This window comes from Toxorhynchites rutilus, chromosome 2, assembly GCF_029784135.1.
Source record: "Toxorhynchites rutilus septentrionalis strain SRP chromosome 2, ASM2978413v1, whole genome shotgun sequence".
NCBI classification, from domain to species: domain Eukaryota; kingdom Metazoa; phylum Arthropoda; class Insecta; order Diptera; family Culicidae; genus Toxorhynchites; species Toxorhynchites rutilus.
In genome coordinates, this window is record NC_073745.1 from 272,150,350 (window position 1) to 272,167,012 (window position 16,663).

At 37.5% G+C, this 16,663-nt stretch overlaps 1 protein-coding gene across 1 annotated transcript; it reads right to left on the reverse strand.

Moving 5' to 3' along the window:
• Nucleotides 1-1,100: 1,100 nt before the first annotated feature.
• Nucleotides 1,101-11,589, reverse strand: LOC129770856 (nose resistant to fluoxetine protein 6-like). Its single transcript, XM_055773993.1, has 13 exons — nt 11,195-11,589; nt 10,987-11,129; nt 10,777-10,920; nt 3,459-3,624; nt 3,272-3,403; nt 3,011-3,207; nt 2,618-2,956; nt 2,484-2,563; nt 2,306-2,419; nt 2,097-2,247; nt 1,687-2,034; nt 1,496-1,628; nt 1,101-1,427 (listed from the first exon to the last, which is right to left on the reverse strand). The coding sequence occupies exons 1-13, from the start codon at nt 11,286-11,288 to the stop codon at nt 1,333-1,335; spliced, it is 2,136 nt and encodes a 711-aa protein (XP_055629968.1). The 5' UTR covers nt 11,289-11,589; the 3' UTR covers nt 1,101-1,332.
• Nucleotides 11,590-16,663: the final 5,074 nt, after the last annotated feature.

Sequence of the window (16,663 nt, forward strand, 5' to 3'; positions counted from 1 at the left end):
TGGGAGAAAGATGTAGGAAATGGAAAACACTTTCATTGAAAAGTACATTTTTTTGTAATAAATATTTCTGCTCAGCCTTTTCCGGGCGAAATCTTCATGAGTTATCAAGGAACATGTGTCGAAGTGAATGTGGTCTTGCAACAACATTTGGTAAAAAGATATGGAGTCTCTTTACTCTCTTGATTTCATTTTTGGGTTATTCTATTTTGGGTATGTGCTTCATGAAGAGTAAAATCCAAGAAAATACATGAAAATGTTTTTGTTTGAAAAACTTTTTTCTGTAGAAGTGCCCTTCTCCGATGCATGGATGACTAATTGATTATTGTATGAACTATTCATAATTTTTCACAATTAAAAACGAACACTTTTTCGAGAAAAAATAATTTAAATTTGCAAAATGATTTTTCTTCAGTGTATTTTTTGAAATAATTAATTTGATATTTCCTACAAATTGTTCTCTGTTAGGTCCAATAAATTTTGAAAAAACTAAACTCAGAATATTCCGTAATATTCGGATGGAATTTATTGACTTCAATTGAAAAATGAATGGTAAAAATTTGATGTCTGTTATACAACCAGTCCGTTTTGGTTTTCTATTAACCTGCTTTTTGGTTTAGTCCGATGCTATAAAAACATTATATTCAACCAACCAGCCTTTTGTAAGAGAATGAAGGGGGATCAGCATTATTTTTCTAAAACCATATTGAAATTGTTACTGCGATCAATGTAAACAAGAATCGATTACCTGAGCTATCATCCAGGTTTCCTCCAGCCGAAGGAACCGCCATTTCCCTCAATGCTGTTATCCACCAGATATAGTAGCTCTCTTCGTTTATAATACTTGCCAAACATTTGGAAAACTTAGTTAAACAAGCTTGAACGGGTAGCTTTATCTACGAGAGGAGATAGAAATTTCAAAATGCCGCAGCTTGCCTGAAAACGAACCGCATTGATTATTTAAACTGACACTTGTTGACACTGACAGTTGTTGTACATCATTCCATGATTACAGTTATATCACTCAACAAAGACATAATGTGATTGTGTTCCATTGTTAGGTAACATAAAGGAATATTGTTGAAAAGTCGGATGATTGGAGAAAAATCCATACATTCACACGGTTTATTGTATCAGAGAACTAAATTATAATACAATTTGAAATGCGCGATGCACCCAATGTTAATTTAACATATCTCAATGGCAAAGAGCAAAGTGTAAAAATGTTTTTGTGTCATAATTTAATGTGATGTAACATTCACTCAAGCGATTTGTTAAAGCTATCGGTAGGTCAAGATGTTCGGTTTTTAAATTTAAAAAAAAAATTCTCTACGGTCAATGTGCTGGAAGCGTTGTTGAATTTCGTCGCTTGCCGCTACCGAGTCTCTCAATGCGATTAAGGCTGTTATCCAATGTAATTGTGGACACTTCTGAAAATAGAGAATTGATTCCCATGGTTTTTGTTGACAATATTACAGGAATGTGACCCAAGTAATACCTCTCTCTTGCCTCTTGGTATTCCCCGTACCGAATAATTGTTTAAGAATTACGTCAAATGGTTTTTCCACCAGGATATATACAAATGCCGCGAGAACGTATGTTATCATTGTTCCAGAACAAAAAACTGTGATCTGTAACGGAAAGGCATTACTTCTACGGCATCATCCAACAATGAGCCAACATGCTTACCACCAGACCCATAGATCCTCTCAAGGCCTCATGCTGATTCCCGTAGACCGTTTTCAGCACGGTCATATGGATGAGATAGAACCCAAAACCAAGCCTCCCAAGCACTCTATAGAATGCATTCTCCAATAGTTTAGATGACCGAAGTCTTCCGAAGAACGAATCCCGTTCGGCGAACATTAGCACCAAAAAGGTAGTATTCACGAAGGCAGCTATCACCAACCGCTGGATTCCTGCGTACAGTGACATCCAGACTGAAGGTTTACTGAAACTGTAGAGATGGAAAAGTGGTGCCGGTAGACAGAAGGCTACTGTCAACGGGAAAACTATGTACTGCAGCGTTTTGTAGAGCTGTTCAATGGAAAGAAAGGGTTATTGGTTCAATCCGTGCCTGGGAAGCTCTAAGGTCAAACCTTTGATTTCGCCAGCAGCAGATCATCGGATTGCATTTTGTGATAGATAATCCCCACCAACATTCCTCCGAAGTAACTGATACAGTGAGTTTCCGTCGCCTGGTACGTGCGGGTGAACCATTTGTCGTACCACAGCTGGAAAGCGTTGCCTCTGAAATTTGAGATCAAAATGGTAAATGTCTTTCAAGAGATGGAATTGAAGGTCAAACTTATTTGTCAGCAGCATTATTGCGTCTCCGGAATTGAAGTAGATGTTCAACACTGGAAGAAGGAATCCGGCGGCCAGAAGCAAGACAACTACCTGCCGCAGTATGGTCGGATATCTGCAAGTGTGCTAAATTAGCTAACTTAGAAATATTCGCACGATTAAATCGCTTGTGCAATTACTTCCAGAGTATCATCAGGACCACTAAGCCAACAATGAAGAGCTGAAAGTCCGCCGCCAGATACCAAGTATGGATTAGACACTGAAAATCGTAAATTATGGTAACCAGTTTTCAATGTTTAAAAACAATCATTACCTGCTCCTCCGGCTTATAATAATTATTGATGAAGAGCAAATTCATCCACCATTTTTTCCTGCAAATTGTCCTCACCATTGGCATAATTTTATAGGCGGACGGGCTTATCTGCAGCCGGTCGAACACCGAAACTGCAAAAACCATTACCATTCCATACACCGGAAGGGACCTCAGATAGCGATTAGCCACTCCCATCCACAATGGTTTGAAGTTGAAACGCTTGCTTTCAGTGGTTCTCATGAAGTGTACCGTTAGTAACAGTCCACTGATGGCAAAAAACATGTCAACTTGAAAAGGAACCATGGAGAGGAACATTTGAAGTCCTGGTCTGGAGAGCATCTGAAACGATTCGAAAGTCACACCCTGCTTGAGTTGGTTGTATTTCGTACCTACCCGCTCCAACATCTCCGGATTCTGCGTGGTCGTCATGCCCAACCCGATAACGACGTGGGAGAATGTGATAGTGGTCAATATGAATACGCGAATGGCTTCCAGGAATCGGAAATCTTGTTGGACTTTATCAGTCTTCAATTTCATCGTCAAACGGTTCACGTTCCTTCGCAGAGAGAATGCAGTGAGCAAAGTGTTGGCTGCAATGCAATATGAAGGGAAAATCTTTGGAAAAGTATCTTCGATGAGGGTCTACCTACTTACATTTGTTCTGTAATGGTGAACGATAGTGATTTTCGTCTTCCTCTCCTGCCAGCTTTGCGTCATAAATGGTGGATGCAATTGCAATTATAATAATCAAAACTACGGTGCCGAAGAAAAATCGATCCCAAAAATCTGTAAAAAAAACAATGAATGTGCTTGATTACGACTAATAACTGAATGTTTTTACCTGTCTCTCTATGAAGACTGTTGTTTGTTGTGCAATGTTCAATCTCTGTATAAGCTGTGAGGTTATAACTGGAAAACAATCGATAATTTTGGCAAATGTTGACCAGCGATCCATACTGGTCTCTGTAGCTTTCAATGTTGGGTAATAACCAATCATTAATGATATACTGAAACAATAAAAATTGACGAAAGATAATTTGTATCAAAATAAAAAAAAAATCTATAAAAATGTATCCAGCATTCCTACAACCACTACCCCTTAAACTAATGTGAACACGATACTCAATTTGACGCGATTAGCCTCACAGGAAGGTTAAACTGTATTTTTCAAGATCAGCAAACCTTCGCGACTGAGCGACATGAAAATTGTCATCGCGAAGGAAAGCCTTGTGCTTTAATCGCATGTTCGGACATCCAACACGGAGATGGTGCTGCAAGTTCAAGTTGAAAGACGACCAGCCGGCTACTCGTTGCGAATGAAGGTCAGAGGCGGTCTTTAACAGTGGTGTGTGGTGGCGAATGCCATTTCTCCGAGCAGAAGAAGCGCTCGATGATTGATCTTCATTTTTGGTTACCTTGTCATGCTCGCCATCGCAATTAGCAGGTTGTAATTATTGGATAGCATCGAGGTATGGATTGGAAAAGTTTATCACTGTCATTTCCGTGTGAAATATTGTGTTTTGGTGAGGAAGAGAAAATGAACATTTTGAAACTCAGAACTGTATTGGTGACGAATTTTACGACCATGAGATTTCTGTAGATTGAGCCATCTTCTCTCAATTTTCTTAAGAACATACATAGGCGGAGAAAAGTCTTGGACTAATTTTTTTTCGACTACGCTCTGTGTTTTCGCTGTATTTCTAAATATTAATTGATTGAAAGGGTGGATAATGTACCACATGTCACGGTGAATTCTGAATTTCATCTTGAATTTTATGGAAACAATAGTTAATTAATTAATTTATTCAGCAGAGTATTTTTTATACAGATGATAGGTGTAAGAGATCCACTTTACAAATAATCCTGTTTGAAAAAAACCAACTTTATTTTGGTTTAGCACAAGCTTCTGGTCAACCTCATCGGCTGCTTTTATTCTTAGAGAAATTTTCAGCCGTTGGCTGGTTCATCTTTCATCATCAGCTGCTCTTTTTGAGTGTCTGGCCATTGATGTCGCATTTTTGGCCATCTTCCATCGGGTGTAAATATCACACCAACTTTTTCAAAAAATGTTTGCACAGGATTTCACTCTAGACTCTACTTTACCGAGAGTACCGATTGTAAATTGACAGAATTTTTATTCATTTTTACGTTTGTTTTTCATTTATAGTTAGATTATTTTCTGACGTGGTGTGAGTAAGATCGGTCTTAACTCAAGAACGAATCGTTCAATTAAAGCTGACGAATTTCATGCCAACTCGTCACAGGAGTTGGCAGCGCCATCTCAGATAGTAGTGAAACGTTGTGGGTGTAAAGACATGGCTCATTTAAGCAACTTTGCATACTTGAAATATTCGAAAAAGAATTAGATTACTTTTTGGAAAAAGACTTTTTTTCCTATTTTTTTTACAAAAAATTATAACTTAAAAACTATGATACCTACAAAATTCTTGTCGAAGGGTGAAATGTAGGAAATTGTTTAAATTTTCATAAAAAATACCAAAAATTCTTTGAAAAAAAAATTCGCTGACAAAAAAGTTATTTTAAAAATTAAAATTAATTTTTCTCAAAAATGTATTTTTTTAAATTTCCCAAAAATATGTATATGAATAGCCCTTACAATTTCCAACAAGTCGTACATACGAAGTTGGAAAGCTGGTCACTTTTACAGGGAAAAAGTTTTTCGAGCAACTACTTTTTCATGTTTTCTTTGAAAAAAATACATCTAACCCTAATTTTGTTTAAAGTCAAGATAGCGATATAGTGTATTCGACAAAGTTTTAGATGTTGTTAAAACATAAACTTTTGTCGAAGACATCAACTTTCTATCTTTTAAAGTTATTGGAATAAAGGGTGTGTCACATCAAATTGCATCACGGAAAAAACGCTGTAGAAATTCGCCCAGTAGACCGATCCTTTTGAAAATTTTAGACAGTAAAATAAAAACTATTAAACCACTTTTGGCATTTTCTTTTTATTCATACTTCGAGCCCAAGCCCGTATGCTCGCACCTTCCTCTTTACCCCGTCCATAAGGTTCTGTACAACGTCAGGTTGTAGTTTTTTTTTGAACAGAAATCCATTTTCTCTTGAAGTCCGCCTCCGATTTGACAACTTTTGGGTTTCTCCGGAGGGCCTGCTTCATAATCGCCCAATATTTCTCTATTGGGCGAAGCTCCGACGCGTTGGGCGGGTTCATTTTCTTTAGCACGAAGGTGATCCCGTTGGCTTCGTACCACTCCAACACGTCCTTTGAATAGTGGCACGAAGCGAAATCCGGCCAGAAGATGGTCGGGCCCTCGTGCTGCTTCAATAGTGGTAGTAAGCGCTTCTGTAGGCACTCCTTAAGATGAACCTGCCTGTTTACCGTGCCGGTCATCACGAAGGGGGCGCTCCGCTTTCCGCAAGAGCAGATCGCTTACCACACCATGTACTTTTTGGCAAACTTGGATAGTTTCTGCTTGCGAATCTCCTCCGGAACGCTGAATTTGTCCTCTGCGGAGAAGAACAACAGGCCCGGCAGCTGACGAAAGTCCGCTTTGACGTTGGTTTCGTCGTCCATTACCAGGTAATGCGGCTTCGTCAGCATTTCGGTGTACAGCTTCCGAGCTCGCGTCTTCCCCACCATGTTTTGCCTTTCATCGCGGTTAGGAGCCTTCTGAACCTTATATGTACGCAGGCCCTCCCGCTGCTTGGTCCGCTGGACGAATGAACTTGACAAATTCAGCTTATTGGCGACATCCCGGACCGAACTTCTCGGATCACGTCTAAACTGCTTAACTACGCGCTTGTGATCTTTTTCACTGACGGAGCATCCATTTTTGCCGTTCTTCACCTTCCGGTCGATGGTTAGGTTCTCGAAGTATCGTTTTAGTACTCTGCTGACCGTGTATTGGACGATTCCCAGCATCTTACCGATGTCCCGATGTGACAACTCCGGATTCTCGAAATGAGTGCGCAGGTTTAATTCACGACGCTCTTTTTCGTTCGACGACATTTTTCCAAATTTACAAAAAAATTGACAGTGAAGCATGGCCAACGTGATCTATACACTCTTATCTGATTATAAGCGAAAGCTGAAGATATAATTCCTAAACATTAAATTTCTACAGCGTTTTTTCCGTGATGCAATTTGATGTGACACACCCTTTATAAGTCGCTTTTGTATGAAGACTCCTGAAAAAAAAATGTTATGCTCGTAATATTTTTGTGTGTAAATTCTAACGTTTGACATGTTCTTGACATGTAACTATTAGATCTACAAAAAGCTCATCAGAGAATAAAATTTAGGAAATTACTTAGGTTTTCATTAAAAATTGTCAAAGAATTTTTTGGAACAAAAATCATTGAAAAAGAAATATTCTGGAAACTAAAATTTCAGTTTTCTCGAAAACATATACATGTCAGACTCGATTATCCGGAGACTCGATTATCCGGGATTCGATTATCCGGATTTTTAGACTCGATTATCCGGAGTGTTTTATTTTTGATTTTCGGAAATTTTGAATAATTTGTATAATAATTCCATATTGAATAGCTAATATGGGTATCAAACGAAAGGGCTTGACTAGAAGAATGTAGTTATTAATGAAAAATGCAAATCCAAGATGGCGGCCACTACAAAATGGCGGATAATATATTTTCTCAGAACCCCATCAATATGGGTATCAAATGAAAGGGCTTGACTAGTAGAACACAGTTATTTATGAAAAATGCAAATCCAAGATGGTCGCCACCACAAGATAGCGCCATATTATTTTTTTCAAAACTCCATCAATATAGGTATCAAAAGAAAGTTCTCGACTAGTAGAACATAACAGATAGTGAAAAATCCAATTCCAAGATGCCCGTAGTCCCCAAAAGCTAATTACTTTTTAAATGGTTTCATTCAGCTTGACCTGTTTCTATGTATGTTTGAATGTATGTAGGGTTGTCCCACATTAATAGAAAATTGTCCCCGTTCCTGTTGAATGATTGATCTGAAATTTGGAACATATATTTAATTCTACTGTCATTATAAAACTGCGTGTACCATGATCTTTAAAAATTCAATTTGGCCGTCGTTAAAAAAGGGCTCAATGATTTGACTTGGAAAGCACGAAACATAATAAACAACATAAATTCAAAAAGGTCGCCGTCACTAAATGGTCGACTATGTATTTTTTTGCAATCCCCTCAGTATCGGTATCAAATGAAATGATTTAACTAATAGAATACAGTACATCATGAAAATATTCCGAAGAAAATTAGGTAAGAAATAAACATTGGATTTCCGTTGGAATACGCAGTTTTATAATGACAGTAGAATTACAACGAGGAACGAGGTCAATTTTCTATTAATGTGGGACAACCCTACAAACATTCAAACATACATAGAAACAGGTCAAGCTGAATGAAACCATTTAAAAAGTAACTAGTTGTTTGGGGACTACGGCTATCTTGGAATTGGATTTTTCATTATCTGCTATGTTCTACTAGTCGAGAACTTTCTTTTGATACCCATATTGATGAGGTTTTGAAAAAACCTCCTGGTGGCGGCCATTTTGGATTTACTTTTTTCATAAATAAATGTGTTCTACTAGTCAATCCCTTTCATTTTATATACATATTGATGGGGTTTTGGGAAAACCCATATTGGTGGGATTTCGAGAAAATATGTACATAATCCGCCATTTTGTAGCGGCCGCCATCTCGGATTTTCAAGATCATGGAATACGCAGTTTTATTATGACACCAGAGATAGAGATGTGTTTCAAATTTCAGATCAAACGGTCAACAGAAAGGGGGTTAAATTTCTATTAACGTGGTACAGCGCAACAGACAAAGTTACAAAGTTACAAAGTTACAAAGTCACAAACATACAAACGGCTCAACCTAGATAAAACCATTTAATAAATAAGTTCAAATCATAATTATATTACGTTTACCGAGAGAAAATTAGTTTTATTTTTATGACTCGATTATCCGGAGTGAAAAAAAAATCAATACTCCGGATAATCGAGTCCGACCTGTACTTTAAAAAAAATAAAAATTGTGAACAAAATAGAAATAAATAGTCCATAAAATTTCCAACAAGTTTTCCAAACATCGAACGATGGGCACACTTACATGGAAAGAGTTGTTCGAGCAACAATTTTCATTTTTTTCTTTGAAAAAATAGTGTTAATTTCTAATTCGTAACATTTTTATGTATAAATTATAGCAATCGCAGAATTTACACACAAAAATGTTACGAACAAAACATTACTTTTTTCAGGAGTCTTCATACAAAAATGACCTTTATTCCAAAAACTATAAAAGATAAAAAGTTGATGTCTTCGACAAAAGTTTATATTTTAACAAGATCTAAAACTTGGTTGAATACAGTATATCGCTATCGTGTCTTTAAACAAAATAAGGATAAGTTGTATTTTTTTGAAAGAATAGTTGCTGTTCGAAAAACTATCTCCCTGTAAAAGTGCTCATCTTCCGATGTATGGACGACTTGTTGGAAATTGTAAGGGCTATTCATATATATTTTTGGGAATTTAAAAAAAACACATTTTTGAGAAAAATTAATTTTAATTTTTAAAATAACTTTTTTGTCAGCGAAATTTTTTTCCAAAAAAATTTGGTATTTTTTGTGAAAGTTTGTACAATTTCCTACATTTCATCCTTTGACAAGAATTTTGTAGGTATCATAGTTTTTAAATTATAATTTTTTGTAAAACATTAAGAAAAAAATGGCTTTTCCAAAAAGTAGTCTAATTATTTTTCGAATATTTCAAGTACGCAAAGTTGCTTAAATGACCCATGTCTTAACACCCACAACGTTTCACTGCTATCTGAGATGGTGCTGCCAACGGCCAGTCGAGTTGGAATGAAATTCGTCATTCATTTTGTCTTTATTTTGTTGTGGTCAACTCCACTCAAGAAAAGTTTTTTCAATGTAGAAAAATGGAAAACTTAGAACGAAAATAGGACAGTTCGAAAAAATCAATAAATCTGATATGTTCTTCAGTAATGTTTGAAATTTGTTGGATTGGAATTCATTAAGGCAATATTCTAGTCTAGAAATTTGTGAAAAATAAAAAAAAAAATCCTTCATATGTTTGTAGTTTAGGCATTAAGAATATACCCTAGAGAGGACCTAACGAAAATCCTATAATTTACCGAGTTAGAGCCATTTTAGTGATGCGGTATCTAACCTGGTACGGCCATAACAATGAACTTCAAACGCGTTTTTCTCGAAACTAGTTTTTTCAAACTGGCGTACACGATATCTCAAGTTCTACTGAACCGATTCATGACGAATTTATACGGATACAATCTGTAGGCATCTCTCGATCGCATGAACCTCTAAAAAATGATATTTTTTAATTCTACTATTTCTAAAAATCGGAAAACGCAAGAAAAAACATTTTAAGCCGCATTTTGTTTCTCAAACGGCCGCCATTTTGTCAAAAAACATGTTTTTGACTTTTCCGAGGTTCGTGCGATAGCGGCATCTTTACTGATTCAGAATCTGTTAGATATTTTAGTTTCAGATAACCAGAAGGGCTGGAATCGTGTACGCCATGGCACAACTTTTTTTTGAACCCCCTCACTTCATCAGCTCTTAACTATTCTAGTTATTTTCTCCGTTCAATTTTTGTTTTATTGTTTAAAGATAGATGAACAAATACTGATATAATGTATAGTAAAAATATTCTTCGTTTTATTTTTGCGGAGCTCGAAAAAACGCCCGAAATTCGTGTCTCTACACTAGAATACCCCCTTAACTATAAAATACATCGCAGACTTCAGTAGAATCCCTCAACGTACAAATCGCAAATTGAAGAAAGATACAAGAAGGATGAAGATTGGACTATTGTATACCAGAAGCATCAATTATGGTATACAATAGTCAAGAATGCCAAGATTTTTAGAAAAAGATGCAACACAAATTAACATTTTAGATTGTTTTTGAGGATATTGCATTTTGTCTTTCAACGAAAAGCACGCACATTGCACCCACAGGAGACGTATTACATATTCTTATTATACCAACACTTTAATGTTGTTAATTTTGTTTTATTTTATAATAAAGTTTATAATTTTGAAGTAAAGTTATCACGACGATAAAATAAGCACAATAGCAAAAATAATATCTGACTGGTATGATCAACCATATTTTTCTTTAACCTTGAAATCCACGGGAAATTTCGGTTCCAGAAAGCGTAACCTTTGTTGTTCACTGAGTGCGTTTACCACTTCTTCACATCGCTCCAAACAGATTCCACGGGTGAGCACATTATGATGATACTGATAAGGATATCTGGAGTATTTCTGTGGAACAGCAAAACATATCCCAATGAGCAATGATTCACGAAACGTAAACACATTTTAATTCACTTCTATCGTCCTCCAAATTTGCGATCTATGGTCAGCTTTCACAACACTTTTCACGACACAGAAAATCCCATCAGGATTCGATCTAAGGCAGCTCTCGAAACTCTCGTACTCAAACAAGGCAGGCATTTGCCAGTATTCACTCACTAAAGAAAAAAAAACGGAGATGAAAATTTTAAAATTCACACTATCGATTATGGGCATTTCTAACTGTTATAGTGAACCAGAAGATCAAAGCCGTTGACCATGAGCGGAGGCCACACGACTAAGAGACCAAAACACGACAGCGCTATTGAACTTCCCATGCTTCCGAAGCGATTCCAGTAACTGATTTGCAAATCTTGAGTCCACTACTTTGCATCTGTAGCAATGGCAGAGCGCCAACTGAATGAAGCATTGGTTGTGTTCTTCACACTATATTTTATCCGCCCGACATCAGCGCGTAAGACACGGAGGAAAAAACACGCAAACTATCCTTTCAGACCGCAACCCGCGGACCAAATCGTTCCTAATTGATCCAAGGCCTAGGAGATGACCACAAGCGAATCGCATAGCGAGACTCGTTGGAGGAGAATAACTACTATTGAAAGTGCAGGTTTTTTATCGCTCTATTACAACAACAGCAATGGATAACACGGCTTGAGATTATCAAATATATACAAAACACAGTAATTTTCTGGACGGGCAATCCATATTCATCGATGAACGTAGCTGTGATCGTATGTACCCCGTTTTACTTGCTCGGTCTAACCCTTTCCCATGGAAAAGTCCGCCCTCTGATTCGACTGATTTGACCGGCTGATAAAGATATTTTTTGTTGTTGTTGATAATATGCTAATAACCATTTTCGCAGGCTGACCCGAATTTGCCCATGACTAATGTAATTACACGCATGTTTGAGGCGTCAGGCGGCAAAACCTGTTCACAAACGATTTACTATAATTTTCACCCTACTACAAACCTACGCTCCGTACTTAATCGTCTTAAAATTCATCAACATGTTGCCTTCTTGTGTCGTTCACCGAATAGAGGTGGCCGCAGCATCATGACATTGGGGGCCTTTTAAAAGAGATGTATTCTTCGGACGAACTGAAGAGTACTTACGCATTGGGTTTTCTTTGATGTGCGCTTTCATTAAGCTGATCACATTGTTTGTAAGGCGAGAGTCACATCGGTTCAGGGATGTTGAGAGAGCAAATGCGTTTCGAAACTAGTGACCACCAGTGGAAGCGGTTAACATTGAGGCGGAGTACTGGCTGGAGTATGCTATCACCTTAGGCAGTATACCAATGGAGCATGTTGAAGAGGGCCCCATAGAGTAAAAGCATTATCGTGATTGATATTCCAATAACAACAATTGACAGTTGAAAATGAATGTATATTTCATTTTTACAACAAATGTAAATTGGGATTCATTTGACTGTAGAAGTGTAATTTCTTTCATGCAATCGAAATACCGATGTAATTCCGAAACAAACAACGTTGAGAAATCGACCATATGAGATACATAAACTGTTTAATTGTTTTGAAGAACTGAAGAATATAATGATAAAGAACGCAAATAATAGACCATCACATTACAGATAAGAACTGCTGAAATAGCTAGCTAGCGTAGAATTTAGAGTAACATTTCAAGAAGGCCTATCTGCTTTAATCGATTCTCTTCATCTACATTTTCTCTCATTCATAACTCTGCGGTGAAAGCATTTCCTGATGTGTTCGACGATCAGGAGTGTAGAAGGGAACCTCATTTATCAAACTATGCGGTAAAATTGACGCAAAATCTGTCTGTAAGGCCGTCGTTATCGAGAGAAAGTCAACGAAGAGAATCGATCAAAGCAGATAGACCCTATTGAAAGGTTGCTCTAGAATTCTCGCGTTACTTTTGATAAGGACTCATCTACATTGATTAATTCTCTGCATAGGCATTCTTTTTTGTTAATGACTCTTCGATGAAAATATTTCCTGATCTGTTCGGTGTTTAGTGTTTATTAAACTATTTGGTAAAACTGGCGCTAAATCTGTCTGCAAGGCCGTGGTTATCGAAAGAGAAAGTCAATAAAGAGAATCGATCAATGTAGATGAGTCCTTATCAGAGGTACGCGAGAATTGTTCTAAAAGGATGTAGCAGATATGAACAACTCATGCGTAATATAATTACTGATGGATTTCACACATGCACAATATAATTACTAGCCAATCTTAATATTAGCTTATGAGGCATCTCTTTGTTCTGGAAAGGGCAAAATTCTTTTTGAATTTTCGAAATCTAATTATAAAGATTATCACCACCTATAAACATGAGTTCCTTCCCTGATCTCATCGGAGCAGGACGTGTTTTTGTTTCGCTCCAGAGTGGAAAGGAAGTATCAAGATTTTTTTTATTACTCTTTTGCTACCTATTTTTAAAAATTTGTGTTTTTACAGGTACACATACTCGCCAGCATTCAGGATCTAAACAGGACACACATCGACTACCTGGACTAACATCGTCACCGGCTTGCAGTCAGCTACCCAGTTTGTTGGAGTTACTCTTCGAAAACAGGTGGGAGAAGTTCTGCTTTTTGCTACTCTTTTTTTGCTTTCCCTTCCTGTTGTCATCGTCCTCATTAACAAGAAATTAATTTCTTGCTTTCACAATGGAAGTGGATGCTACTAAACACCACTGTCCCGCTACTCCTCCCATTCCTAATAATGAATCAACTATCCCGGAGCCGGGGAACCCCGATCCACCATCAAAAATAGCTCCTCGGATAATGTCCTATCCTGAAGATTCCGATGAACCTTACCATGTTTTTTGTTTTCGCCCCCGTCAGAAAGCTCTGCGAATTTTGACAATAGACAGAGAACTCAAAAAGAATTTCAGCACGGTCGATTCGATAAAGCTAATTATACAGAACAAGCTTCGCGTGGTTGTCAAATACCGCAAGCAAGCCACTGGGATTACACAATGCAAACTTTTTACGGAGGAATATTTTGTTTATATTCCTTCAAAAGACGTTGAAATTGATGGTGTCATCACCGACCCTAGTCTAACGTGTGATGAAATATTTGAAATATATATATAAATAAATATTACACGAAGGAAAAGGTCGATTCAAGAATGCCAATATTGATCATCAGAAGATACTTACTTGCAACAAATTGCATTCGGTATCTCATTCCGAAAAAGGGAAAGAGTACTTCGAATCAGGTTCGTTTAGAGTAACCTTTCCCGGAAAAGCTCCTCCACATACAGACTCCCACTGCAACAACAAGATACGTTGTGCAAAATGTGGGGGGGGTTTGCATGAGGATAAATCATGCTCTGAAGATGCCGATAACTGCATTTTTTGCAAAGGAGAAGTTCACGATCTTTCTGCGTGTCCAGCGTTTAAATCGCGGGAGGCAAAAGTTAAGAACTCTCTCAAACAATGATCCAAGACGACTTATGTTGAAATGCTCAAAAGGGCTGTGGCAAAAGAGACCCCTAATCCTGGAGCACAAGAGAACCCTTATGCAATTCTGCTAACCGACGATTGTGAAAGTTTTACTTCCATTGAAGAAGCATTCATGTCAATACCGGGAGGCTCAAGAAAAGAAAAAATTTCTGCCCCTCTTACTCCGACTCTTCGTAAGAAGCAAGAAAACGTTAAATCAATTGAGAAATCCTCTTGAAATGATGAAACTTCAAAACGATCCCCGAGAACACAAAAAGGCGTGAACACTCCGTACGGGTCTTCCAAAGCTGGGTTATTTTCCCTTCCAAGTATTGCGAGTCACATTCTAGATGCTTTAAGCATTCCCAAGCCCCTCTAAAGTATTATCGTTAGCTTGGTGTCTGCATTGTTTGCATTCTTGACAGAAAAATGGCCCCTCCTTGCAACCATTTTCTCTCTCGATGCCTAATTGTTCTATAAGCGATATAGATACAATTAAATTTATTGAATGGAACTGCAGAAGTGTTAAACCTAAAATCGAATCGTTAAAATTTTTAATCAACAATATAAATTCTGACGTATTTGCTCTTTGTGAAACATGGCTTACCCCTGATGAGGACTTGAATTTTCATGATTTTAACATTATCCGTTTAGACCGGTGGCATTCTTTTGGGGATCAAAAAATCGCCACCGCCACTTCTTTCTTCTATAAAATCCCATTACCATCGCTTCTAGGAATCGAGGTAGTTGCTTGTCAAACCACCTATGACCTATGCATTGCTTCTGTATATATTTCTCCCAGAGTTGGAATTTCACGCAACCAACTCGATGGAGTTATCGAGATTTTACCTGAACCCAAGTTGATCTTGGGTGATTTCAATTCACATGGTGTGGCCTGGAGAGCACTCTATGATGATAACCGTTCTTCAATCATCTACGATCTATGCGATAATTTCAATTTATCAATTTTGAACACTGGCGAAGCTACAAGGGTACCCAAACCCCTTGCAAGAAAAAGTACACTTGACTTATCACTCTGTTCGTCTGCTTTATCGTTAGATTGTATGTGGGATGTAATCCAAGATCCTCACGGTAGCGATCACCTACCAATCCTTGTTTCTATTGCCAATAAGATGTGCCGAAGTTGGTTGGTCGAAGTTGTATACGATCTTACCCATAATATTGACTAGGAGAAATTTGCTACTATTATATTAGAGAGCATCAATTCGACTCCTGAACTTCCACCTCTCGAAGAATATGATTTCATTGCTAGATTGATTTACCACACTGCCATTCAAGCTCAAACGAAACGTTTCCCTGGTGCAAAACTTCGCCGACGCCCTGGTGCTCCTTGGTGGGACAAAGAGTGCTCGGATGCTTATTCCAATAAATCCACTGCTTTCAAAAATTTTCGCAAAAATGACTCAATGGAAAATTTTGATAAGTATGAACTTTTGGAGACCAATTTCAAAAATCTTAATGGAGCGAAAAAACGCAGTTACTGGCGACGATATGTCAATGGTTTGTCAAGGGAAACATCTATGAGTACCCTATGGAACACAGCCACGTGCTTGCGAAACAAAAACCATACAAACGAAAACAAAGAGTATTACGACCGATGGATTCTTGATTTTGCCAAAAAAGTATGCCCAGATTTTGTCCCTGCAGAAGACATATCTCGTAATACATCGTCTTCCAATAGTAATAACGAGACATTGTTTTCTATGACTGAATTCTCACTTGCACTACTTTCGTGCAATAATTCAGATCCTGGTTCCGATGGAATCATCTTTTGAAGAACCTTCCAAACGTCGCTAAAAAACGTTTATTATAACGTTTATTGAGCAAAATATTGTCCCTATCGAGTGGAGACAAGTGAGAGTGATAGCTATTCAAAAACCGAATAAGCCAGCCTCCCACCATAACTCATACAGACTAATAGCCGTGTTATCTTGCATCCGTAAGTTATTGGAAAAAATGATACTCCGACGTTTAGACAAATGGGTTGAAAAGAATAACTTTTTATCAGATACGCAGTTCTGTATCCGCAAGGGCAAAGGGACAAATGATTGTCTTGCGTTACTTGCTTCCGAAATTCAGACGACCTTTGGTAATAAAAAAAACAGATGGCTTCTGTTTTCTTAGACATTAAAGGGGCGTTTGACACAGTATCTATAAGAATTTTATCCGATAAACTTTCACCAATTTCAAACAACTTTTTGTTTAATCTGTTATCCGAAAAGAACATGCACTTTTCTCAT

What these genes read in the sequence shown, in the direction of transcription:
- LOC129770856 (XM_055773993.1), bottom strand. Translation starts at nt 11,288, where the DNA reads ATGGGAAGTTCAATAGCGCTGTCGTGTTTTGGTCTCTTAGTCGTGTGG. An exon ending in AAATTTGGAGGACGATAGAA is followed by an intron (nt 10,921 to 10,986) that starts GTGAATTAAAAT and finishes GCTGTTCCACAG; the next exon opens with AAATACTCCAGATATCCTTA. An exon ending in GTCCTGATGATACTCTGGAA is followed by an intron (nt 2,420 to 2,483) that starts GTAATTGCACAA and finishes GCACACTTGCAG; the next exon opens with ATATCCGACCATACTGCGGC.